The 26,809-nt window shown below is 39.4% G+C and overlaps 1 protein-coding gene and 1 pseudogene across 1 annotated transcript in view; one reads left to right on the forward strand and one right to left on the reverse strand.

Annotated features, from left to right (window-relative positions):
• FANK1 (fibronectin type III and ankyrin repeat domains 1) overlaps positions 1-26,809 on the reverse strand; it is a 122,349-nt gene that overhangs the window by 55,676 nt on the left and 39,864 nt on the right. Inside the window, 1 exon segment of the mRNA XM_055245989.2 lies at positions 26,352-26,408. Coding sequence (XP_055101964.2) covers positions 26,352-26,397 — 46 coding nt within the window. The 5' untranslated portion in view covers positions 26,398-26,408.
• LOC129462474 (guanine nucleotide-binding protein G(I)/G(S)/G(O) subunit gamma-10-like) lies at positions 8,360-8,623 on the forward strand (annotated as a pseudogene).

Below are 26,809 nucleotides of genomic sequence, written 5' to 3' on the forward strand. Positions count from 1 at the left end.
AAAACATTAACTACAAAAGAAAATAATTTGATAAATTGAGTTTCAATAAATTAAAAACCTCTACTCTTTGAAAATCACCATAAAGAAAATTAAAAGGCAATTCACAGAGTGGGGAAAAAATATTGATGATACATATGTCTAACAAAAGGCTTACATCCAGAATATATTAAAAATGCTTACAACTAATAGGAAGATATACAACCCAATTTTTTGGGGGAGGGTGGTTGTGGGGACGGAGTTTCGCTCTTGTTGCCCAGGCTGGAGTGCAGTGGCACCATCTCAGCTCAATGCAACCTCCGTCTCCCGGGTTCAAGCAATTCTCCTGCCTCAGCCTCCCGAGTAGCTAGCATTACAGGCATGTGCCACCACGCCTGGCTAGTTTTGTATTTTTAGTAGAGACAGGGTTTCTCCATGTTGGTCAAGCTGGTCTCGACCTCCTAACCTTAGGTGATCCGCCAGCTTGGGCCTCCCAAAGTGCTGGGATTACAGGCGTGAGCCACCGCACCCAGCCACAACCCAATTTTTAAATGAGCCGAAAATTTGAAATCATCTTTTACAAAAAAAACTGACAAATGGCCAATAAGGATATAGTAAGATTCATTGTGGAAATGCTAGTTAAAAATGACAGTGAAACGATGAGAATGCCTAAAGTGTAAAAAGACTGGAAATACCAAATGTTGGTGAAGATGGGGAACAACTGGAACTCTCATACGCTGCGGGTGGAAACCTGAAATTGTATAACCACTTTAGATAGTTGGCAGTTTCTAACAAAGCTAAATACAGACCTTCCCAATGAACCAGCAATCCCATTCCTAGGTATTTACCCAAAATGAATGAAGCATGTCCACACAAAGGCTTGTACATAAATATTCACAGTAGCTTTATTCATAATCACCAAAACCTAAAAACATACCAAATGCCAATCAGCAGATAAATGGATAGTGTTATACCCATACAACGAAATACTAATCTGCAATAAAAATGAACTATTGGTACACGCAATCGCATAGATAAATCTCAAAAAGAAATTATGGAAAGCAAGTGAAGGATTCTGAGCCAAGGAGCGACTTGATCAGATTTAGGTTTTAACGGGATCCCTCTGGCTACCATATTGAAAATAGACCAAAGTGAGGTGAAGGCAGGAGCAGGGAGATCAGACAGGAGGCAACTTAGTAATCCACGTGCAAATATGATGAAGGTAGGACCAGGGAGTAGCATGACAGGTCATGAGAAGTGATCAGATTCAGTCATCAAAAACTATCACACTCTGAAGGACTCTCCACTCTACAACAATTAGACTTGGGCTGGGACACATCCTCTGAAGGATTTCCCATAAAATGTAGAAGAACCATCCAGGGACATCCCACCCTTTCTCCCCATACCCTCTTGCCACCAAATTAAAAATTTTAAATATGAGCAGACCTCAGATCAGTCAGAAACCAGAAAGAACAGAAACCAGTGTCTCCATGTTCCAAAGCCACTGCAACAGCACCCAGAAGACAGAAGTCAAGGAATATAGAGAGAGAGAGGACTCAGACCAGAGAAGCAGGCAGTGAGAGCAGTGGAGAAGCAGAGCTGGCCTGATCTGCACGCAGATGGAGGAATAAGATTACCAGGAGGCCAGGTTAACATAGCAGCCATGATGTGGGGATACTGAACTTGGAAAGCAGCAAGAAATAGAAGCTGAACCTGAGACTCCTGCTCTGAACAAAAGTCTCCAGTGGATCCAATATGATCATGGTTTGGATAAGTCCCTTGACTACTGCCAGATGCAGATGCAAATGCTCTCTAAAGGAAGGACTCACCAAGTTAGCCACCCAGTTTAAGATCAAAGATTAAACACAAAGGGAGACAAGCAAACTGCAGTCAGAGATGTACACCCTCCAAGAACCAAAGAGGCTGGAGTGTCAGATTCAGAATATCCAAGAGCTATGTACAAAACTTAAACAGAAGATTCTATTACAAACTGAATATTAAAGAGCTAGGAATTAGCAGAAATATTTGAGGAAAAAAGCAAATGGAAATTCCTAAAATAAAAAATTGTTGAAATAAAGTAGGTGAGTCAAATGTGAATAAGGCAAAAATAAAAAGATAATTACGTATCTGAAGAATTGACCCAATTTACCCAAAATAAAACAAAGATGGAAAACACCATAGAGGTTAAAAAACAAAATGAGAAGATCTTGCATATATTTAATGAGAGAGCCAGAAAGGAATAATGGAGAGGAACTATTTAAAGGAAAATGTGTCATAACTAATTAAAAATATGAATATGAATTCAAAATTCCAGGAGGTAAAACATATCCCAATTAAGATAAAAAGAAAAACATGCCTAGACACATAAAAATGAAACAGCAGAACATCAAAGGCAATAATATGATCCCAAAAACTAGAGAGCACACACACATCATCTACAAAAAAATGTCAGACTGACAGAATTCTCAATGATGACAATGCAGACTAGACAGTAATACAGTATGATCTGCAGACAGAAGAGAAAAGGAGCTGTTCAGAGAACTATATACTCAGCCAAAATTCCCTTCGGGAACAAGAATGAAATAAATGCATTTACCAATTTTAAAAATGAAGGCATTTTGCAAGTATTTGCAAAACATACCTGATAAAAGACTAGTATCCAAAATTTACAAAGAATTCTTAAAACCCAACAATAAGAAAAAAAGCCCCATTAAGAAATTAAGATCGGAATAAACACCTTACCAAAGATGTACAGAGGGCAAATAAGCATACTGAAAGATTCTCATCATCAAATGTCATTAGGGAATTGCAAATTAAAACATGATGCCAGTATACACATATTAGAGTGGCTATAATTCAAAACCCTAACAATACCAAAGTCCAGCAAAGATGCAGAGCAACAGGAACCCCCATTCATTGCTGTTGGGACTGCAAAATGGTATAGCCACCTCGGAAGTTTCTTACAAAGTTCAACACAGTCTTATCATGGGATTCTGCAATCATGTACCTAGGTAACTGCCCAGTTTATTTTAAAACTTGTACATGAATGTTTACAACATCTTTATTTATAAGGCCAAACACTAGAAGCAATAGGTCCTTTGATAAGCGAATGGAGAAACTGGTATTTTTACAATGGAATATTTGTTATTCAGTGACAAAAAGTGAGCTGTCAAGCCATGAAAACTCATGTAGGAAACTTAAATACATATTTCTAAGTGAAAGAAGCTAGTCTGTAAAGGTACATCTGTATTATCCCAACCTATACACTCTGGAATAGGTAAAACTATGGAAACAGTAAAAAGAACAGTGGTTATCAGGAGCTTAAGAAGGGGGAAGAAGGGCTGAATAGGTGACAGATGGAAGATTTTATTTAGGCAGTAAAACTTTTTTTTTTTTTTTTTTTTTTTTTTTGGAGACAGAGCCTTGCTCTGTCACCCAGGCTATAGTGCAGTGATGCGATCTCGGCTCACTGCAACCTCTGCCTCCTGGGTTCAAGCGATTCTCCTGCTTGAGCCTCCCGAGTAGCTGGTATTACAGATGCCTGCCACCACGCCCAGCTAATTTTTGTATTTTTAGTAGAGTCAGGATTTCACCATCTTGGCTAGGCTGGTCTCAAACTCCTGACCTCGTGATCTACCTGCCTCAGCCTCCCGAAGTGCTGGGATTACAGGCGTGAGCCACTGCGCCCGGACGCTATTCTTTATGATACTAGAATGGTGGCTATATGACACTGCATTTGTGAAAGTCTGTAGAACTTCACAGTACAAATAATGAAGTTTAGTGTTGCAAAGTTTAGGGAAGCATTTAGGAAGCTGGGGAATCCCAAGTTAGAATGCAGACTATGACAACATGTTGATGATACAAGAAATATCAAGATACAGATGACTAACAAAATTGTATACAGTTTAGCTGTATTACAAATGGATGAAACAACTTTATTGAAGGGGTGAGGGGAAAGGGTTTTGCCCTAAATAACTCTGGCAATGAGTGCAGTTTCTGAGACTAAAAGGAAAGGAAACTGGACATAAGCACTGTACTCTGTTTGGTAACAGATTTCCCACAGAGATACAGCTTAACAATTCTGAAATTGCTATGCATGTATACGGGAAATGAACAACTAAGGAAATTAATGGCAGATGATGAAAGCCAGATTTCTCTGTTGGAGTAGGAGTTTACATATAAGCAAGGGAAGGGGGCTAGAATGATCCATGTGGTAACGAATTACAGTTGGGGACATCAATTAGACTCTTAGTTTAACTCACATAAACAAATATTTGCAGGTCTATTTGTACAAACAGGTAAGTAGACACTAATGCATTTCCCAGAACTCCTTTGAGAAATAGCTGATTCCAGAGTGGGGGCAGGAAATTATACAAAATGAGTCTAGAGCATCTTATTGTGCCAAAATGTAAGTTAATGTTTTGTTCTGTTTTTTTTTTTTTTTTTTTTTTAAAAAAAAGCCCATCCCACTATAGAAGAGGTATGCCAAAGGGACACAGGAGAAACAAGAAACTGAAAAAACTTCCAATGACCAAAACTGGAACATTTGGATAACAAATTAAACAGCACTGGATTATAACTGAAAGTATAAAAAATATTCCTCAGTCCATACTGATATAAATAAATGAGTGAATAAACAAACACAGGAGAAGAGGCAAAACTCCTATGCAAACAATTCATGTAGATAATCTGCCCTCGGGGAGGTGCAGCGAACTCCTCACTTCTGAAGTGTGGTTGCATATAGAGACTTCCAAAAAGCATATGGAAAGGAAGGGGGAAAATGTCACTTTGCGATAGAGAAGGCTGACGAACACCACCTCAGCCAGATGATTAAATAATCAACAGTACGGCCGGGCACCGTGGCTCATGCCTGTAATCCCAGCACTTTGGGAAGCCGAGGCGGTTGGATCACAAGGAGAGGAGTTCGAGACCAGCCTGGCCAATATAGTGAAACCCCATCTCTACTAAAAATACAAAAATTAGCTGGGCGTGGTGGCAGGCGCCTATAGTCCCAGCTACTTGGGAGGCTGAGGAAGAAGAATTGTTTGAACCTGGGAGGTGGAAGTTGCAGTGAGCCAAGATCGCGCCACTGCCTTATAGCCTAGGTGACAGAGCGAGACTCCGTCTCAAAAAAAAAAAAAAAAAAAAAAAAAAATCAACAGAAGTTAAGTCATGTGGATAGTATATATTCTTAATTTGAGGTAACGAAAATCACATTTTTACCTCTGATTTTCCACCGAAAAAATCTATAAAGTCCATCTATGAGAAAAAAAAAACAGAAAAATTCCAATTGAGAGACATTTGCAAAATACCTGAGCAGCATTTCTCAAAACTGTAAACGTCATCAAAAACAAGAAGAGTCTGAGAAACTTACAGCCAAGTGGAACTTCAGGAGACATGACGACTAAATATAATGCGGTATTCTGGATGGGATAAAAGAGGAAAGAGACATTGGGTAAAAACTAAGGAAATCTGAATAAAGTATGGACTTTGGTCAATAATAATGTATCAGCTGGGCATGGTGGCTCACACCTGTAATCCCAACACTTTGGGAGACTGAGGCGGGTGGATCACCTGAGGTCAGGAGTTCAAGACCAGCCTGGCCAACATGGTGAAACCTCGTCTCTACTAAAAATACAAAAATTAGCTGGGCATGGTGGTGAGCACCTGTAATCCCAGCTACTCAGGAGGCTGAGGCAGGAGAATCGCTTGAACCCAGGAGACGGAGGTTGCAGTGAGTGGAGATCGCACCACTGCACTCCAGCCTGGGCAACAGAGCGAGACTCCGTCTGGAGAAAACAAACAAACAAACAAAAAAAACCACAATAATAATAATAATGTATCAACATTGGTTCATGATTTGCAACAAATGCACCATATTCATGTAAATGTTAATAATAGGGGAAAATGGGTACAGGTTATGTGAGAATTCTAAGAAATATATTTGTACTTTATAAATCTAAAATTTTTATAAAAAAACTTTTTAAAAAAATCACCAATATGCAAGGAAACAAAATAACAGTAACAAAAAGAAAAAAATCAAGAGAAATAAACCCAGAAATGACATCTATGATAGAATTAGTAAACAAATACATTATCCTGTCAGTATACTGTCTTCAAGAAGATAAAAACATGAGCATTATAAGAAAATATTTTAAAAATACTTAGAACTGTTAGAAATAAAAAATACAATAAAAAATTGAAAAATGGAATTAACAGCAGGTTATACTTGGCAGAAAACTGTATCAATCAATGAAAAGAAATAGCAATTTTAAAAACTGACAAAATAAAGGTGACAGAAAAAATGACTGAGAATAAATTAAGAGCAGCAGTGACCTAAAGGACAATATCAAGCAGTCTAACATATGCGTAATTGTAGTCCAAGGAAGAGAAAAGAAACAAGAAACAAAATGATTTGAAATAATGGTCAAAATTTCCTAAATTTGATGAAAAGCATAAACCCACAAATCCAAGAACCTCAACAACCCCAAGCAGAATAAACTTCAGAAAACTATGCCAAGTAGCATTCTAATCTAATTGCTAGGATTCAGTGGAAAATCTTAGAAGCAACTATGGTGGGTGCAAGGAGGGCTACAGAAAAACAAAGACAGCAGACCTCTCTTCAGAAGCACGTAAGCTGATAGCAGAGTAGAGATGCCTTTAAAGTATTCAGATTGTGTTTTGCTGTTGAGGTGTTCGAGCTCCTTGTATATTCTGGATATTAATCCCATCAGATGAATAGCTTGCAAATATTTTCTCCCATTCTATAGGTTGCCTTTTCACTCGTTTATTGTTTCCTTTGCTGTGCAGAAGCTTTTTTGTTTGATATAATCTTTTATTTTTGCTTTTGTTGCCTGTGCGTTTGTTTTTTAGAGACAAGCTTTTGCTCTGTCACCCAGGCTAGAGGGCAGTAGTTTGACAGTATCTCACTGCAGCCTTGGATTGCTGGACTCAAGTGATCCACCTGCCTGAGCTTCCCGAGTAGCTAGGACTACAGGTACATACCATCACATCTGGCTAACTTTTATTTTATGAAGAGACAGAGTCTCACTATGTTGCCTAGGCTGGTCTCAAACTCCTAGGCTCAAGTGATTTGTTGACTGCTTTTGAGGTCTTATTCATAAAATATTTTCCCAGACCAATGTCCTGAAGGGTTTCCCCTATGTTTTCTTGTAGTAGTTTTATGGTTTCAGATCTTACATTTAGGTCTTTGATCCATTTTGAGTTTATTTTCATATAGGGTGAGAGGTGAGGGTCGATTTGCATTCTTCTGCATATGGATATCTAGTTTTCCCAGCATCACTTATTGAAGAGATTATCCTTTCCCCAGTGAGTATTCTTGTTGCATTTGTCAAAAATCAGTTGGTAGCCGGACGTGGTGGTTCATGCCTGTAATCCCAGCACTTAGGCTAAGGCAGGAGAATCATTTGAGCCCAGGGGTTTCAAGACCAGCCTACGCAATATAGTGATACTCTGTCTCCACAGAAAATTTTTAAAAGTTAGCTGGGCATGGTTGCACTTACCTGTAGTCCCTGCTACTCAGGAGGCTGAAGTACGAGGATTTCTTAAGCCCAGGAGGTAAAGGCTACAGTGAGCCATGATCATGCCATTGCACTCCAGCCTGGGAGATGGAGTGAGACACTGTTTCAAAAAATAAAAAAATTTTAAAAAGCAGTTGGCTGTAGATGAATAGATTACTTTCTGGGTGGTCTATTCTGTTCCATTAGTGTATGTGTCTGTTTTTATGACAAGTACCATGCTGTCTTGGTTACTATAGCTTTGTAGTATATTTTGAAGTCTGACAGTGTATACCTCCAGCTTTCTTTTTGCCCAGAATTGCTTTGGCTATTGGGAATCTTTTGTGGTTCAATATAAATTTTAAGATTTTTTTTATTTCTATGAAGAATGTCATTGATATTTTGATAAAGACTGCATTGAGGCTGGGGCGCAGTGGCTCACGCCTGTAATCCCAGCACTTTGGGAGGCCAAGGCGGGTGGATCATGAGGTCAGGAGATCGAGACCATGCTGGCTAACACAGTGAAAAACCCTGTCTCTACTAAAAATACAAAAAAAGCTAGCCAGGCATGGCGGTGGACGCCTGTAGTCCCAGCTACTTGGGAGGCTAAGGCAGGAGAATGACGTGAACCTGGGAGGTGGAGCTTGCAGTGAGCCAATATCGCACCACTGCACTCCAGCCTGAGCAACAGAGCGCGACTCCATCTCAAAAAAAAAAAAAAAAAAAAAAAAAGATTGCATTGAATCTGTAGATTGCTTTGGATAGTATGGTCCTTTCAACAATATTGGCAGTGCCCACGCCCAGGGCCTGGCAGGGCTGACCCGCCTAGCATGGCTCAACTGCCCTTGGAGAACACTGCTGCTACCATGTCTTCCAGGGCCAGCAAGAGTGCCCTGCAGTGCCTGGTGGAGCAGCTCAAGCTGCAGGTCGGCGTGGAGAGAATCAAGGTCTCCCAGGCAGCTGCAGAGCTGCAACAGTACTGCATGCAGAATGCCTGAGAGGATGACGTGCTGGTCAGTGAAGCAACAGGAAGTAACCCCCTTCTGGAGTCCAGATCCTGTGCTTTAACCCTGAAGACTCTAGGAAAGAAGTCTGCAGAGGAATGCCTTCAAGCACAAAGTGATAAGTGACTGCCTCCAAGTCTCAAGAGAAGGCTTCTCCCTAGTCAAGTGACATTTAGTTATTTCAGACCTTTCCTGTGGCCTGGTCCTATAACCAAAATTCTACAGAAATTGGTGAGTTTCTACTCAACTAACGAAACTGGGAGAAGGAATATAGCTCTAAATAATAACAGTCTGGGTTTTTTTGCCTTTTTTTTTTTTTTTTTTTGGTGAAGTGCTTTATATGTAAGACAAAAACCTTACCACCAGATATGCCAAAATGTACCTCTTTCATAAGTGAATTACTGATGTTTCTATACCTGGAATATCATGTATGTTTTATTTACTGGATGTTTACATTTAGGAAGGAAAATATTTTGTTTATTTAAAAAATTGAATATTTGTTATCTGTTGTTCCTGACAAATATTTTTATACCAAAGTCTACAAAATGTGTTCTGCTCATGAATTTACAATTTCTAAATGAAGGCAAGAAAGTACAAATTGCTGGGTAAAAGAGTAGGCTTTACTAATTGACTGACGTCTTGATTTTTCCAAATGAGAAGGTTGTTTCATTTTTTAACACTTAACATGGGAGCTGTTTCTTAGCAAACTTGTCTGGAAAGATTAATTTTATGTTGGGCATTAGGTTGCCTCATCATATATATAGATGAAGCAGATTCAGTCTTTGTATTCTTAAGTTTCTCTGCTTTGTAGTTGTACCTAAATACATTATTTCATATCTTTTTTTTTTTTTTTTTTTTTTTTTTTTTGAGACAGAGTCTCACTCTGTCACCCAGGCTGGAGCGCAGTGGCATAATCTCAGTTCATTGTTACCTCAGCCTCCCAGGTTCAAACAATTCCCCTGCCTCAGCCTCCCCAAGTAACTGTGATATGTGATTACAGGTGCATGCCACAACATCCAGCTAATTTGTGTGTGTGTGTGTGTGTGTGGAAATTTAGTAGAGGCAGGGTTTTACCATGATGGCCAGGCTGGTCTCGAACTCCTGACCTCAAGCAATCCACACACTTGGCCTCCCAAAGTGCTGGGATTACAGGCATGAGCCACCATGCTCGGCCTATTTCATGTCTTAAGAAATGTTTAAATATGACTCGAAGAACATTGTAAACAGTTAAAAACAAAGTAATGTAAAATACTACAACCTAAAATAATTCTTAATGTCACAAGTGTTTTATTTATTTTGATGCTGTGCCTTTGATTTGATTTGAGATACTTTTAGAAGACAACTTTGTGTTTGCAATAATCTTTGAAGAGCCTGGAAATAAAATTTCTGCTTAATTAAAAAAAATTAATTCTTGGCCAGGCGCGGTGGCTCACGCTTGTAATCCCAGCACTTTGGGAGGCCGAGGCGGGCGGATCACGAGGTCAGGAGGTCGAGACCACGGTGAAACCCCGTCTCTACTAAAAATACAAAAAATTAGCCGGGCGTGGTGGCGGGCGCCTGTAGTCCCAGCTACTCGGAAAGGCTGAGGCAGGAGAATGGCATGAACCCGGGAGGCGGAGCTTGCAGTGAGCCGAGATTGCGCCACTGCACTCCAGCCTGGGCGACAGAGCGAGGCTCCGTCTCAAAAAAAAAAAAAAAAAAATTAATTCTTCTGATCCATGAGCATGGGATGTCTTTCCATTTGTTTGTATTCTCAAACTATGCAATTTAAATACAGGCAAATGATCTACACAGACACTTCTCAAAAGAAGACAAACAAATGACCAAGAAATATATTTTTTAAATGCTCAACATTACTAATTATAAGGGAAATGCAACTCTAAATCACAGTGAGGTATCATCTCACTGCAGAATGGCTACTATCAAAAGACAAAATAACAAATGCTAGTGAGGATGTAGAGAAAAGGGAACTCAAACACTCTTGGTGGGAATGTAAAGTAGTACAGCCACTATGAAAAACAGTATGGAGGTTCCTCAAAAAACTACAAACAGGCTTGGCATGGTGGCTCATGCCTGTAATCCCAGCACCTTGGGAGACCAAGGCTGGCCGATCACTTGAGACCAGGAGTTTGAGACCTAGTCTGGCCAACATGGTGAAACCCCCTAAGACATGCCTGCTTCCTCTTTCACCCTGATTGTAAGTTTCCTGAGGCCTCCTCAGCCATGCAGAACTGTGAGTCAATTAAGCCTCTTTTTAAATTACCCAGTCTCGGGCAGTTCTTTATAGCAATGTGAAAACAGACTAATACACAGAAGCTAAAAAAAATGTTGATCACACAGAAGTAAAAAGGAGAACAGAGGATACTAGAGGCTGGGAAGGGTAAAGGGAGCAGAGAGATAGGAAGAGGTTTGTTAAAGGATACAAAATTACAGCTAGATAGGAGGAATTAGTTCTAGAGTTCTACAGTACTGTAGAATGACCATCGTTAACAGTAATACATAGTTTCAATAGCTAGAAAGAGGATATTTAATGTTCACCCTCCCAAAATAACGTTCTAGACGATATCCTAATTATCCTGATCTGATCACTTTACACTTTATGCACCAAAACATCACTATATACCCCATAAATATGGGCCAAAAAAGTCAATTAAAAATTTAAAAGAAACCAATTTTTTAAATATAAAAAAAAAGTACTTAAAAGGAAAGTGTGTCAAACTAGAACTCTTTACCTAGTGACATTATCTTTAAAAAATAAAGGCAAGGCCAGGCATGGTGGCTCACGCCTATAATCTCAGCACTTTGGGAGGCCAAGGCAAATGGATTACCTGAGGTCAGGAGTTTGTGACCAGCCTGGACAACATGGTGAAATCCCATCTCTACTAAAAGTACAAAAATTAGCCGTGTGTGGTGGTGGGTGCCTGTAGTCCCAGCTTCTCGGGACTGAGGCAGGAGAATTGCTTGAATTTGGGAGGTGGAGGTTGCAGTGAGTGGAGATCACACCAGTGCTCTCCAGCCTGGGCACCAGAGCAAGACTCTGTCTCAAAAAAATAAATAAAGGCAAAATAAAAGCTTAACATAAACCAAGCTGAGAGAGCTCATCGCTAATACACCTGAACCATACAAAATGTTAAAGGAAGTTCCTCAGGCAGAAGAGAAACCATACAAGATACAAATCTGGATCTACACAAAGTAACAAAGAGCCCCAACAAAGGCAAATATGTGGGTAAATATAAAATATGTTGTCTGCCTACAACAAAAATAACAATGTTTTGTGAGGTTAATAGGATATGCAAAAGCAACATAGAGGATAACAACAGCACAGAGTCTGGGGCCTGGAAGAATACTGTCCTAAGGTTCTTGTGCATAACGTCAAGCAGTAGGGTATTACTTGAAGGAAGACTGTGATATGTTAAAGATGTCCATGGTAAGCTGGGTGCGGTGGCTCACACCTGTAATCCCAGCACTTTGGGAGGCTAAAGCAGGTGGATCACGAGGTCAGGAGATCGCGACCATCCTGACTAACACGGTGAAACCCCATCTCTACTAAAAATAGAAAAAATTAGCCAGGCGTGGTGGCACACACCTGTAGTCCCAGCTACTCGGGAGGCTGAGGCAGGAGAATCACTTGAACCCGGGAGGGTGATGGAGAGTTGCAGTGAGCTGAGATCGCGCCACTGCACTCCTGCCTGGATGACAGAGTGAGACTGTCACTGTACATTAGAAGCCTATACTACCCCGAACTCACCCTTATTATACAAATCTATAATGAGCTTACGTTTCTCCTGGTTATTAAAACCATCTTCCTTCTGGCTTGCCAGATATTCTCCTAAATGGCCTGAGCAAGTCCCTTCATGGTCACCATCATTGCTAAATAAACACATTCACAGGTTACCACACGATTATCTAACTCTCATGACCACTAAACTATAATTTTAATTTTAAACTGCCTAACTTTAATATTACTTTCTACTATTAAAAACGTATACAATAAACATATTACATTTCATGTACCTGTGGTATATTTTCTGTAAAACCAAAGAATCTTTGGTGAAAAGTTAAAAATTCCAACTTGATCTGAAGTGGGAAAGCAATAAAGATAAAAATTATTCATGCTCATACATAATAAATCTGCCTGCTCCTTCCCATTTTCTATACCAATATAACTTGCATTATATTTGGAGGCTTAATATTAGAGCCTGGAGGCAAGGGATATCTCCAATAAATCATATTTTCTGTATAATCTTTAAGACAGCCTTTGATTTTTTGCTTTTCCAAAGTGAAGTGCTCAATAAACATCACTTTGAATCTCCTTTCAAATATATTCAATCCTCATCCTGGCTGTTTCCTCCCTTTACCCCCACCCACCCCACCCCCCAAAAAAAGTACATCATAGAAGTACTGGTTTAAGCTTCAAGAGTGGATCGTGTGCAAATCGCCTGCATCCTTGCTAGGCAGAACGCCTTTCAGCCAGACTGTGACACAGCAAAATTCTTTATCTCAATCCCCATTTTCCTCCTGATTCTAACTTTAAAATGGAAGTGGGAATGTAGGCTTAAATGCCCCCCACCTCCCATCACATCCAGGATAATGAGTCAGAGTTCCTTTGACTAGAAGTCTTTCAAAACGTTAAGTTCTTTTCATTTTCCTTGAACATGATATATTCTCCCCAACCCTGCTTCCTTCCACTGCCTTAGAACATAGATTCTTTTGTACTTGGAAGGAACTTGATTTGTTTTGGAGCTGAATAATCACTTCAGATGAAGCATACAACTGAGATCTTATTAAAACTTCATTTAAAAATAAGATGGGGCCAGGCACAGTGGCTCACACCTGTAATCCCAGCACTTTGAGAGGGCGAGGCATGAGAATTGCTTGAGCCTTGGAGTTTGAGAACAGACTGAGAAACATGGCGAAAATCTGCTTCTACAAAAATTAGCTGGGTGTGGTGGCATACACCTGTAGTCCCAGCTACTTGGGAGGTTGAGGTGGGAGGATCTCTTGAGCCTGGGAGGTCGAGGCTGCAGTGAGCCATGATCGCACCACTGCACTCCAGCCTGGGTGACACAGCAAGACCCTGTCTGAAAAGATCACAATAATAAGATGCATCAAATTTGATGTTACAACTATGCAGCCATAAAAAGGAACAAGATCACATCATTTGCAGGGACATAGATGGAGCTGGAAGCCATTATCCTCAGCAAACTAATGCAGGAACAGAAAACCAAACACCACATGTTCTCACTTATAAGTGGGAGCTGAATGATGAGAACACATGGTCACATGGTGGGGACCAACACACACTGGGGTCCAGCAGGGAGGTGGGTGGAGGGGGAGAGCATCAGGAAGAATAGCTAATGGATGCTAGACTTAATGCCTAGGTGATGGGTTGATCTGTGCAGCAAATCACCATGACACCTATGTAACATATCTACACATCCTGCACATGTACCCATGAACTTAAAAGTTGAAGATTAAAAAAAAACAAAACTTTGAGCATTACGGGTGTTTCACAGATATTCTTGGTGGAGCAAAGCAATCAACACAAAATGCTAAAGTGATTTCTGCTAATGTTATGATTGTCGGCAGTTGTTCTTTTAAAACTGTCTTTTAGTTAAGTAAATCCTCCTTTAATTCATTTTTCTTCCCTTTTTACTTTTTTATCTTTATTTTTTTGAAACAGAGTCTCACTCTGTTGCCCAGGCTGGATTGCAGTGGCACAATCTTGGCTCACTGCAACCTCGGCCTCCTGGGCTCAAGTGATTCTCCCACCTCAGCCTCCCAAGTAGCTGAGACTACAGGCATGCACCACTAGGCCCGGCTAATTTTTATATTTTTAGTAGAGGCAGGGTTTCACTACGTTGGCCAGGCTGGTCTCAAACTCCTGACCTCAAGTGATCTGCCCACCTTGGCCTCCCAAAGTGCTGGGATTACAGGCGTGAGCCACTGCACCTGACCCCTTTCTCTATTTTTTAAAATGAAAAATCAATTTTGCCCAGTATAGGAAAAAAAAAATCCATTAACTATTGAAATTTTTCTGAGATTTCAAGTAGGTCTTCATATTTATTTCATTTAAAAATTATTGATCCTTTAAGAATAATGTTCTAATTTTCACTACAATAACAAAACCATCATGATAATACTAATATTTAACTGAGCACTGATGATGGGTCAGATACTGTGCCAAGTGTTTGGGATCTACACTCTGTTAGATACAAAAGAAGTTCTGCTTCAAAGGTTTAGCTTGTTCAGCATCCTTGCTCTTTGTTCCCTACTTCCAAGGCCAAACTAACTTCCTTATCCTTTATGCCTCCCTGTCTTGGTTTCAGTAATCAACTTTCCCACTGGTCCTTATCTACAGAGCCCACATCTGCTACCCACTCTGTAAATTATCCCTCCCGTCGCAATGGCTCTTCCCACCAAAACTGCCCCTTCCGCCAGTGTAACCACATTCCTGCACCATTCAAGCTAGCCAATCGGGTTCCGCTTAGATTGTACGGTCCAACTCCACAGTGGAGATAGGACACAGCAGCAGGGACATACTGCATTAGGGATAAAAACCCCTTTCCCCCTTTGTTTGGTGTGCTCTCATGGTGACCAAACTTGCGAGCAGCACCCTTCTGCAGAAGTAAATTTTGCCTTGCTGAGAAATCCTTTGTTTAAGTGCTCATTTTCTTTGCAACTCTGAGCTTTACTTCCAACAGATCTCATCCAAGACTCACAGCAGCCCATGGGGAAGGCAGAGAATCATGGCCCATGTTACAGCCACAGACACAAAGGCCTCCCAGAAGCAGCAGGGTGCCCAGCTAGGAGGGGCAGGGCCAGGACCTGAACCCAACTCTGTCTGACTTCTGAGTCTGAACCACAAAGCTATGCTGAATTTGGAGTTGTAGCTCTCTATGAAATGAAAAAAATACAACTTAGCAACCAAGAGGCATTCTGGCCCTCTGGCTTTCTGGGATCTGCAGCTCAGAGGAAACATCAGGGCTTTCACAAGCTGCTTACTTTGCAGGGCCCAGAATCCCAGTTGTTACCATAAAAATGTGGGGTTTTTCCCCTGCATAGGAACTCATTCTCGAAACAAGTTCACCTATAGGATCCTAGCGCCTAAGACATAAAAACAGAGCTGATCTGGTGAGAAGGTGAGGTCTGAAGCATCACCCACACCACCTCCCTGATCAGTCACCCTGAGGTGATCCATTCTATTTAGGAGGTCTGGAGAGCAAAGTCTGAAAATCCCTAGACAGTCATTCAGACTAGACTAGTGCCATGGGTCTGGGGGGCCTCTTGAAGATTCCAACTTCAGCCATAGAGCCCGATGCAAACCACCAAACTGCACAAACAGAGGGGCCTTCACAAGCCCTCTCCCAAGATAAGTGAGCCCCGGCAGGGGGGCCAAGTGGTTTTCGAAGCAGGGTTCCTAGCTTATCACTGGGAACTGGCTAGAAATGGAAATTATCAGTTCTGTCACCAGTCCTACTGACCCCAACTCTGAGGCTGGGGCCAAACATTTCACGTGTTAGCAGACTTTCAGGTCATTCCAATGCATACTCAAGTCTAAAAACCACTATGAAGAAATAGAGGCTGACCAGTGCCCTGAAGTCAGCAGCTGTGAGGAAGAGAACACATCATTTTCTACACTGAGCTTTCTCTCTATGGAGATAAAGCTGTCCATTAACTCCCCCAGAGCTGCCACCCCAGCCTTTAATGAGTCCACTGTATCAGGCATGTAAGAACAGTGTGTGGGTGTGTGTGTGCGTGTATTTCCTGCTGGGCACCATAGCAGCAAAGGTCTTAAGGGATATAGAGGGGGATAAACAACTCACAGAACAACAACAAGGTACCATTCCGCAGGAGACAGGCAAGCAGAGGTATACAAACCAGGAGGGTGGGCCACTCTGTCTCAGACATCGAGGAACATTTTCATCAAGATGACACCTGAGCTGCTGGAAAATGCAAATAGGAATTTTCTGGGGACAGAGAAGTGCTTTGGTGTCCAGATCTCCCCAGCCCCAGCACCTGATACACACACGGGTGATCCTGGTTTGGGTCAGAGCTCAGTAAAAAACATCTTCTCTGAACTTTTTTTTAAACAGCTTTATTGAGATGAAATCCACACACTATAAATTCACTGACTTAAATCATACAGCTCAGTGGTTTTCAGGGCAAGAAACTGGCAGGATTGGCATCTAAACCCTGACCTGACATTCCAGGCAAACACCCAAACACCAAAGTTTTACAATTTTAAGCAGAGAATTTGGTTCTTGTTGATACTTAGTTAAAATAAAAGTTTTCACCTGTCAAGAAAGATAGTCAAAAAATAGTGTACATAATTATAAACATGCCACTTTTTTTTTTAAAGCAAATCACATGAAATAAAATTTGTCAAAATTCCTGGGTTTGTAGGACACAAACACCAAATATTACAACAAATAGTAAGTATAACTTGGGATGAGGCTGCCTGATTATGCACACCTGAACTTATCTGACACATCTTGTCCGCAGTCTGACAGTTCCAGATAAAGCAGCATGCAAAATTGCCACCAATATAGCAAAGTGGCCTGAAGAAACAAATGTTCCAGTGAAAAAACTCCCACATGTATCCCATCGATAATTCAATATTTATGAGAATAATTTGGTTACACAATTTCAGGGCTCAAGTGAACACAGTGGCAGTTTTAAAATGCATTTGAATTGCTTTTGTGTATGTCTCAATTTCAGATGAATTCTTTTTTCTACAATTATTGATCATTCCAAAATTTAAACCCAATGGAAAGTATCTTAGTGGAAGCCAAAAAAGGAAATTGAAAGAATGAAGATTGGCAGGAGCCTCAAAATGTCAAGAACTCTCCTATAAAACAATAGAGACTAAAAACTCTGATGGTTGAAATGGTATGCAGAACTGTTTCATTAAGAATCATGATCACCAAGAAAATGTTGGTAATAACAGAAGAGAAATAAGACTGAGAATCAGAATACTCCCAACAGAAAACAAAACCTTCCAAACAGAAAACAATTTCTACAGTCAGCACAGCCTCGTTTTAATGAATGTGTTGACTTCCTTAAGTACCTTCAGAACTAAAGGATTTGTTTAAATGTTTCCTAAACAGGTATTATAAAAAATATGGGCAAATAGTTATAAGATCTTGGCCAGTCTATTCCAAAATATATACATATTGGTTGTTTTGTTCTTATTAAATTTTTTTAACAAGACACACATGACTTACACTAGGCAAACTGTCAGACTAGATTAAATGTATTGAGCTCTTAATCAGAAGACACATACAACACAATGAGGCTTGTTTACTTGGATTACACATAAATGAATTATAATGCACTTTACCATCATCTTGCAGGACAAAGAAGGAACATACAGTATTATGCTGAAGTACTAAGAAGAATAGTGGAAGCTGCAGAGACCAGCTCGGTCGGGGAGACCCTAACCTAGCAGCACTAGAGGAATTAAAGACACACGCACAGAAATATAGAGGTGTGAAGTGGGAAATCGGGGTCTCACAGCCTTCAGAGCTGACAGCCCCCAACAGAGATTTACCCACGTATTTATTAACAGCAAACCAGTCATTAGCATTGTTTCTATAGATGTTAAATTAACTAAAAGTATCCCTTATGGGAAACGAAGGGACGGGCCGAATTAAAGGAATAGGTTGGGCTAGTTAACTGCAGCAGGAGCATGTCCTTAAGGCACAGATCGCTCATGCTATTGTTTGTGGCTTAAGAATGCCTTTAAGCAGTTTTCCGCCCCGGGCAGGCCAGGTGTTCCTTGCCCTCATTCCTGTAAACCCACAACCTTCCCGTTTGGGCGTTAGGGCCATTATGAACAAGTTACAGTGCTGCAGAGATTGTTTATGGCCAGTTTTGGGGCCAGTTTATGGCCAGATTTTGGAGCGCCTGCTCCCAACAGGAAGGTATTGAATTGTTAAGTGAAACAGGTTTATTCATCAGAGATCACAATGAAAAAGTTATGCTCTTCAAGTAACAGAAATTTCTAGGAATCATCCAATTAATTTCTACATTTGATCAATCTTTACATGAGTGCCTGGAAAACTGTAAAGGTAGAAGGACAAATATGACTTTTATTTATCCAAAATAGCTCATGAAGAATTAATCAAAATAAGGGAAGATATGTACAAAATAAAGTGGGAACTCAAATAAGTAAATAAACCAAACATCAAATAATAATATTGCTACAAATTCTCCAGTAGCAAATTGCTTTGTGTATGTCATTATCGTGTGCTACTCTAAAACGGAAAAATCATGTTCTACAGCAAACCAACTTTTAACTGTCAAGATTCGTCTGCAATTAAAGTATACACAAGAATAATTCAAATGCAGTTTTGTCTTTTCAACAGAATGAAATAAGTTCTGAGCAACTTTAACCTTATGTTGCATTTGAAATCAGTCACGTAAAAATGTGACTTTTAGAAGCCATGAAGGTTCCACAACGCTTTAACATTAGTAAGTACTTAAAACATATTCTGGACACAGTTCACTTTATCACTTAGTTATCCCTGGGAAAGTTGCCTTCCCAGTCCCTAAAGTTGCTGACTACTTCAGATTTTGCAAGTTACACATTCTTCTTGAATTTATCTTTTACATTACATGTAGTATTTTAATCACCCATGCCAACTTAGTATTCAAGGGTCTAAGGATAGTGAGATGGTTTGCCCATTATAAAGCATTGAGATCTTGTAGCACAAAGTACACAACATCTTAAAGACTCTAAAATATATTTTCTGACTCAGAAGGAAAACCTGAGCATGAATAGCGAGTTCATTCAAAATTTAATAAAGGTTGCACAAACGGTCACATATTGTATAATTCTATGTATACGAAATGTCCAGAATAGGCAAATCAGACAAAGTAGATTAGTGGTTGCAAAGGGCTGGAAGAAGAGGAAAAGGGAGAATGGCTTCTAATGGTTATGAGATTTCTCCTGGGGGTGATGAAAACGTTGTGAAGACAGATAATGGTGATTACTGTATAACTTTGTGAATATAATAAAAAGCCACTGAATCGTACATATTTTTAAAGGGTGAGTTTTGTGGTATATTAATTATATGTCAATATTTTAAAAGTTAACAAAGGTCAAATATGCCACTTTAACTGCAATTTAGAAAAAATTTTAGGCTAGCTTAGAAAAAAATGAAAAATGTCTAATTCCTGATTTAGACATATGAAGAGTTTAATAGAAAATATAGAAAATTGCTGGACTATGAAACAAGGGTGATTAAAGATGAACAATGAAATTAATAGAAATTATTCTGACATCAAGCAGCAAATTATAGTCTGGGCACAGTGGCTCACACCTGTAATCCCAGCACTTTGTGAGGCTGCAGTGGGCAGATCACAAGGTCAGAAGTTCGAGACCAGCCTGGCCAACATGGTGGAACCCCGTCTCTATTAAAAATAAAAAAATTAGCCCGGCGTGGTGGCACACACCTGTAATCCCAGCTACTCAGGAGGCTGAGGCAGGAGAATTGCTGGAACCCGGGAGGCAGAGGTTGCAGTGAGCTGAGATCACGCCATTGCACTCCAGCCTGGGTGACAGAACAAGACTCCATCTCAAAAAAAAAAAAAAAAAAGCAAATTATAAAAAAATTTCAGATCTAATGAAAAGCAGTAATTAAATGAAAGACACAAACTTCAAACAGAAGTAGTAAATAAGCTCTTAGATTATTCGATAATTTAGTTAATAAAAGTAAGTGAAAAATATAACAGGTGTATCAAGCAGTCGATTAATAAAAATATTTTTCTGAATTTAAGTTGGTAATGTTTTATATTTGTCAGCTTTTAAATATTTGTAATTTATTTTCTTGTTTTTAATGTTAGCTTTTTTCTACCTAATTTTTTTCTTAATTTTGTATTCTTTTCCTTAAAAAGTGTCCTCCTCCTCAAATTGTTTAAGATTTGCTGAGAGTTCTCAGCTTGTCCAGATTGGGGAAAAACTCTAAAATTTTTATAAAATGTTAAGCCTATGAAGTCAGGGAGAATTGACATCTTTATAAGAATAAATTGTTCTTTTAAATTCTGGGATATACGTGCAGGACTGTGCAGGTTTGTTACATAAGTAAACATGTGCCATGTGGTTTTCTGCACCTATCAATCCATCGAGAATAAATTTTTCTAAGAACAAATTGTGACTTTTTGTTCAAGTTTCTTTTGTGGGTCTCAGCAGACTCTCGATGTCTTCACAATGCTCTTGCACACTGCCCATGAAATTTACTCCTAGCATTTTATCTAGGAAGTTCCCTTCCTATATTAACTCTGATTACTCTTTATATACAGAGGCTATTTCTTATTTATTTTTCCTTCATCATTATCATGACATTTCACATCAGAAGGGTGTGTGGACCCCATACCTAATAAAATGTAAAAGGCATATGCTGGGAACCAGCCCCCATCTGAAGGCCAGAACATTACTAATACCAGTGGCTCCACTTGTGTGCTGGCCCCACCCTGTTACCCTGAATAACCCCCAAAGATACCACCACCACTTTTGCGTACATTATCCCTATGACTTATAAAAGTGAAATAACATTGTACATATGAATTCTTCCATATTGTTTGGTTTGCTGCTACAATGCTAATGCCATTATAACAATGGTATTAAATGGTATGATTTTCTGAGACTTGTTTTATTAAATTTCATGTTACTGGGATATATCAAGTTGTGAGTAGCTGTGGTTCACACTTTTCCACTGCTGTGTTACATTTCATCATGTGAATATACCAAGTGTACTCAGGCTCCTCACAATGGGCATGTGGTCATTTCTAGGTTTTTGCCACTGCAGACAGTGCAGCTATGATCATTCTTGGTTTCTCGGTATCCACATGCAAGTTTCTTTGGGGCCTAGATCTAGCAGTGAAATCTATTAGTCAATAGCTACACAAATATTCAAACTTATGTGATAATGTCAAATTGTTTCTCAAAGTGATTATACTAATTTCCATTTTCCCCAGAAGTATGAGTTTCCACTGACCCATAATCCATTATCAGACTTAATTATTGCCAGTCCTGTAGATGCAAAATCGTATCTTACGATGGTCTTCATTTTTATTTCCCTGTTTTCCCAAACAGCTTTAATGCCTTCCCGTAATTTTATTTGCCAAATTGCTTCTTCTGCAAAATGTCTATTGTCCATATGTTGCTTATTTTTTCACTGGATTTATTTTAATTGACTTGTAGAAATTCTTTATGTAGTCTGAAATCTAATCCTGTCAGATATGTTGCAAATATAGAATTTCTGCAGGATTGTATCTTATTATTTCACTTTCTTTACAGTTTACCTTCGTGAAAATGTTATTTCCTATCCGAAGTTTAGAAATACATTTTCTGACTGTAGGGAAAAGAGAGATCAGACTGTTACTGTGTAGAAGAGGAAGACATAAGAAACTGCATTTTGATCTGTACCCTGAACAACCGTTTTGCCTTGAGATGCTATTAATCTGTAACTTTAGCCCCAACCTTGTGCTCACAGAAACATGTGTTGTATGGAATCAAGGTTTAAGGGATCTAGGGCTGTGCAGATGTGCCTTGTTAACAATACGTTTACAGGCAGTATGCTTGGTAAAAGTCATCACCATTCTCCATTCTTGATTAACCAGGAGCACAACGCACTGCGGAAAGCCACAGGGACCTCTGCCCAAGAAAGCCTGGGTATTGTCCAAGGTTTCTCCCCACTGAGACAGCCTGAGATATGGCCTCATGGGAAGGGAAAGACCTGACTGTCCCCCAGCCCGACACCTGTAAAGGATCTGTGCTGACGAGGATTAGTAAAAGAGGAAGGCCTCCGTCTCCTGCATGCCCCTGGGAATAGAATGTCTCGGTATAAAACCCGATCGTACATTCGTTCTATTCTGAGATAGGAGAAAACCGCCCTGTGGCTGGAGGCGAGATACGCTGGCGGCAATGCTGCTCGGTTACTCTTTACTACACTGAGATGTTTGGGTGAAGAAAAGCATAAATCTGGCCTACGTGCACATCCAGGCATAGTACCTTCCCTTGAACTTATTTGTGACACAGAGTTTCTTTGCTCACACGTTTTCTTGCTGACTTTCTCCCCAGTATCACCCTGTTCTCCTGCCGCATTCCCCTTGCTGAGATAGTGAAAACAGTAATCAATACTGAGGAAACTCAAGAGACCGGTGCTGGTGCAGGTCCTCCGTATGCTGAGCACCCGTCTCCTGGGCCCATTGTTCTTTCTCTATACCTTGTCTCTGTGTCTTATTTTTCTCAGTCTCTTGTCCCACCTGACAAGAAATACCCACAGGTGTGGAGGGACAGGCCACCCCTTCACTGACATATCTTCCAAAAGTTTTTGTTTTGCCTTTCACATTTAAATGGATTAAGATTAAGAGGTGGAGGTTGCAGTGAGCCGAGATCGTGACACTTCACTCCAGCCTGGGCAACAGAGCGAGACTCTGTCTCAAAAAAAAAAAAAAAAAAAAAAAAAAAAGAATAAAATAATTAAATAATTTCTACTGTCATTATTGACTCTGTCTTTAATAAGAATGCTTCTAGGTATTGCTCCCTTAAAGCATGATGTTAGTATTTAGAATGAAATATATATAATTTTATTATGTAAGGCAATCATCTGTATTTTCCTACTTTAAAAGTATTTTTAAACTAGAAAGCATTTAGACTTATCAATGCCTTTTCATCGTTCTTTGGATTTATTAATATTTTAACAGGTTTCCTATTAGGGAACCATAGATGACAAAACGGTAAATTAGTATCCTTAATTTAAAGAGATATGGAGATTAGTCACTGCACGAAAATGTGTAAAATGCCCTGAAATCACTGTTCTAACTTATTTCAAAAATTCTATACCTACAGAAAGATAAAAGAATAGTGCAATGAATTCTTAAAATGTTGCCACATTTCTTTATTCTGATATGTGTACATTTTTATTTTTCACTGAACCATTTAAGTTACAAATATCATAATGCTTCTCTAAATACTTTAGCATGTATATCCTAAGAAAGTCTCCTATATAACCCAATACCATTCCACTGAAAAGCTTGACTTAATATTATCAAATATGTAGTCCATATTCAAATTTCTCCCAATTGTCCTTTTTCTTTTTAGCTAGGTTTTTTTCTCTGTAATCCATCAAATTCAATGAAGAATCATAAACTGCATTTAGCTGGTGTGTCTGTCTCCTTTATTCTAGAACAGATGCCCATCTTTCGTTGTCTTTCACATTCACATTTAAGAGTTCAGGCCAGTTGTTTTCTGGAATGTGCTACAATTTGTCTGATTGTATGTGCATAATTATATTCAGATTAAACACTTTTAGCAAAAAGAATACATAGATGATACTGTATATTTTCCACTAAACCATATCAGGTGGCATGTGATGTTGGTGTGTTTCATTATTAGTGATTCTAAGCTTGATGACTTGGTTATAGTGGAGTTTGCCAGATCTCTCCATTGCGAAGGTATTAACATTATTCTTTTTGATGCTCAAATGCTTCCAAATTTGTCTAGTGGGAGACCCTTCAAGCTGGTTCTGTATACTTTTACCACTCCCTAGAGTTTTGGCGGGGTGGGGGGTGTTTGTTTTTTGAGACAGAGTGTCACTCTGTCTCCCAGACTGGAGTGCAGTGGTGCAATCTCAGCTCACTGCAACCTCCTCCTCCCAGGTTCAAGCGATTCTCCTGCCTCAGCCTCCCAAGTAGCCAGGACTACAGGCACCTGTCACCATGTCTGGCTAATTTTTGTATTTTTAGTAGGGACAAGGTTTCACCATGTTGGCCAGGCTGGTCTCGAACTCCTGACCTCAAGTGATCCACCCACCTCAGCCTCCCAAAGTGCTGGGATTACAGGTGTAAACCACCGTGTCCAGCCACTCCCCAGAGATGTTTAAAGCACCTCTTTGCTTTCGTGGCACATTGGATATTCTAGGCTCACCTTGTAGTTTTCATGCCCCAATACCAGGATCATCCAATTTGCTAAGCCATTTTCCCTACTTCCGTTAATGGGAAATATATTTAGCAACTGAGGTCTCGCACTGGGTGTGCTCATTCCTACTGGGCAGTCATTGTTTCTAGACTTTTCAGTGGACAGTCAGGATTTTTTTTTAAATCATGAATTCACACTATTCACTCCAGTTCAAATCCAACATGACTATATTGTTTCCTTCCTTCCATATTTACATATTCTTTCTTCCATAGTGAGAATCCTGTTTTCCAAAAGCATCAATATAGTTTCTCAATTGTTCAATCCCAGAATACACACAAAATAGAATCAAAACCACCAAGAGACTGAGTAATGTTCAGTAGGCCTTTACGGTCTGTGTCTTTAGAATATAAATACCAATAAACGTATGGAGTCTGAAAAATGTGTTTACAAGTTCAGTGAATATCTGTGTGGTTTGTTAATAAACTAGGTCTACTTGCTTCTGTTTGTATTATATTTCAGTTTTTTCCATCTTTGTAAATTTTAAGTTTTGAATCTGTAAAACATTAACATGGTTTAACAGCTACCTGTTAAAAACTTGTTAAAGTTACCTTTATATAAGTAGCTTTAAGCCTCATTCCCTTACCTAACCCTTCAACCTTATTCCCACTTACCTCCTGTTGCATTTCATTCATGTTTATTCTTTTGCTTATTTTTTGCAAAACCTATACACTATAAATATACATATGCACAAAAGGTATATACATCATTCTAGCTATACTTTTTGCAGTTTTCATTTAATATATCATAGAAAATCACCCCCTATCAGTTCACTGAGATCGTCCTCATATTTTTTTTAATATAGTTGCATGGTACTCCATTGTCCATACCATAGTTTATTCAATCAGACTCCTTCATATGGGAAATACCCTGAAATCTTTAAGCTTATACATGAAAAAAGTTGATAGAGGTCTTTCCAAATATGACATTCTAAACATTTACTCAATACCAAAAACAAGCTGTGAAGCAGAATCTTTTCAAAAATGTCTGTAATAAACTACGATCCAAATTAAAACCACAATGAGAAACTGCTTTCACAGGTACTACAAAGTCTAAAATTAAAAGGACAGAAAATACCAAGTGTTAGTAAAGAGGTGGAACAGTGAGATTTCTCATACAATCATGCAACGTACTAAAAGAACTTCCTTACACTGTGGGTGAGATTGTAAGTCATAACCTTGAACAACTGTTTGGCAATGTCTAGCCAAAGTCAGTCACGTACATACCATATAACCTAACAATTCCACTTTTAGGGATATAGTCAACAGAAATACATACATATGTTTACCAACAGACATGTACTAGAATGCTCAGAGTTTTTTTTTTTTTTTTTTTTTTTTTTTTTTTTTTTTGAGACAGAGTTTTGCTTTTGTTGTTGCCCAGGCTGGAGTGCAATGGTGCGACCTCTGCTCACTGCAACCTCCGCCTCCCGGGTTCAAGCGATTCTCCCGCCTCAGCCTCCGGAGTAGCTGGGATTACAGGCATGCACCACCACGCCTGGCTAATTTTGTATTTTTAGTGGAGATGGGGTTTCTCCATGTTTGTCAGGCTGGTCTCCAGCTCCCAGTCTCGGGTGATCCGCCCACCTCAGCCTCCCTAAGTGCTGGGATTACAGACGTGAGCCACTGCGCCCGGCCTAGAGGTACTATTCATAATAGCCAAAAACAAGAAACTATACAAATGTTTATCAATACTAGAATAAATAAATGGTGCTATATTAATGGAATAGCAATGAGAAACAAGGATCTTCAACTATCTACAACAATATGGATGAATCTTACAAACATAATGTTGGGGAAAATAAGTCAGATCCAAATAAGTACATACTGTATACTTCTATTTACACAGAGTTCAAAAGCTGGCAAAACTAACCCATGGTGTTAGAAGTCAGGGCTGTGGTGGTTTCCTTGGCAAGCATGGAGATTGAATCTGGAAAGGAAGAAGAGGTAGTTTTGGGGTTGTGGCAATTTTCTTTTTTTTTTTTTTTTTTTTTTTTTTTTTTTTGAGACGGAGTCTCACTCCAGTGGGTTCACTTTGTGAAATTCAGCAAGGCATACACTTACGATATGTGCATTTTTTCTGTATATCCTTTTTATTTCTATAAAAAGTTATGTTTAAATTTCAGTTAAAGAATGAAAAAAGGACAAAAAATAAATCACTAAATTCAACTAAATATCTACAAACAAATGGAAAGACTATGATGGAAATCAGGATTATTGTCTTAGATTCAAAAGTGTCAAGCTATTAGGTCAACATTATAGCTTTATGAAGTCTGGTGTTTGAGCTTTAAATTAAACGTTTTGCACAGTATTCTCTGATGTTTCCATTTG

Source organism: Symphalangus syndactylus, chromosome 2 (genome assembly GCF_028878055.3).
Source record: "Symphalangus syndactylus isolate Jambi chromosome 2, NHGRI_mSymSyn1-v2.1_pri, whole genome shotgun sequence".
In the NCBI taxonomy this organism is placed as follows: domain Eukaryota; kingdom Metazoa; phylum Chordata; class Mammalia; order Primates; family Hylobatidae; genus Symphalangus; species Symphalangus syndactylus.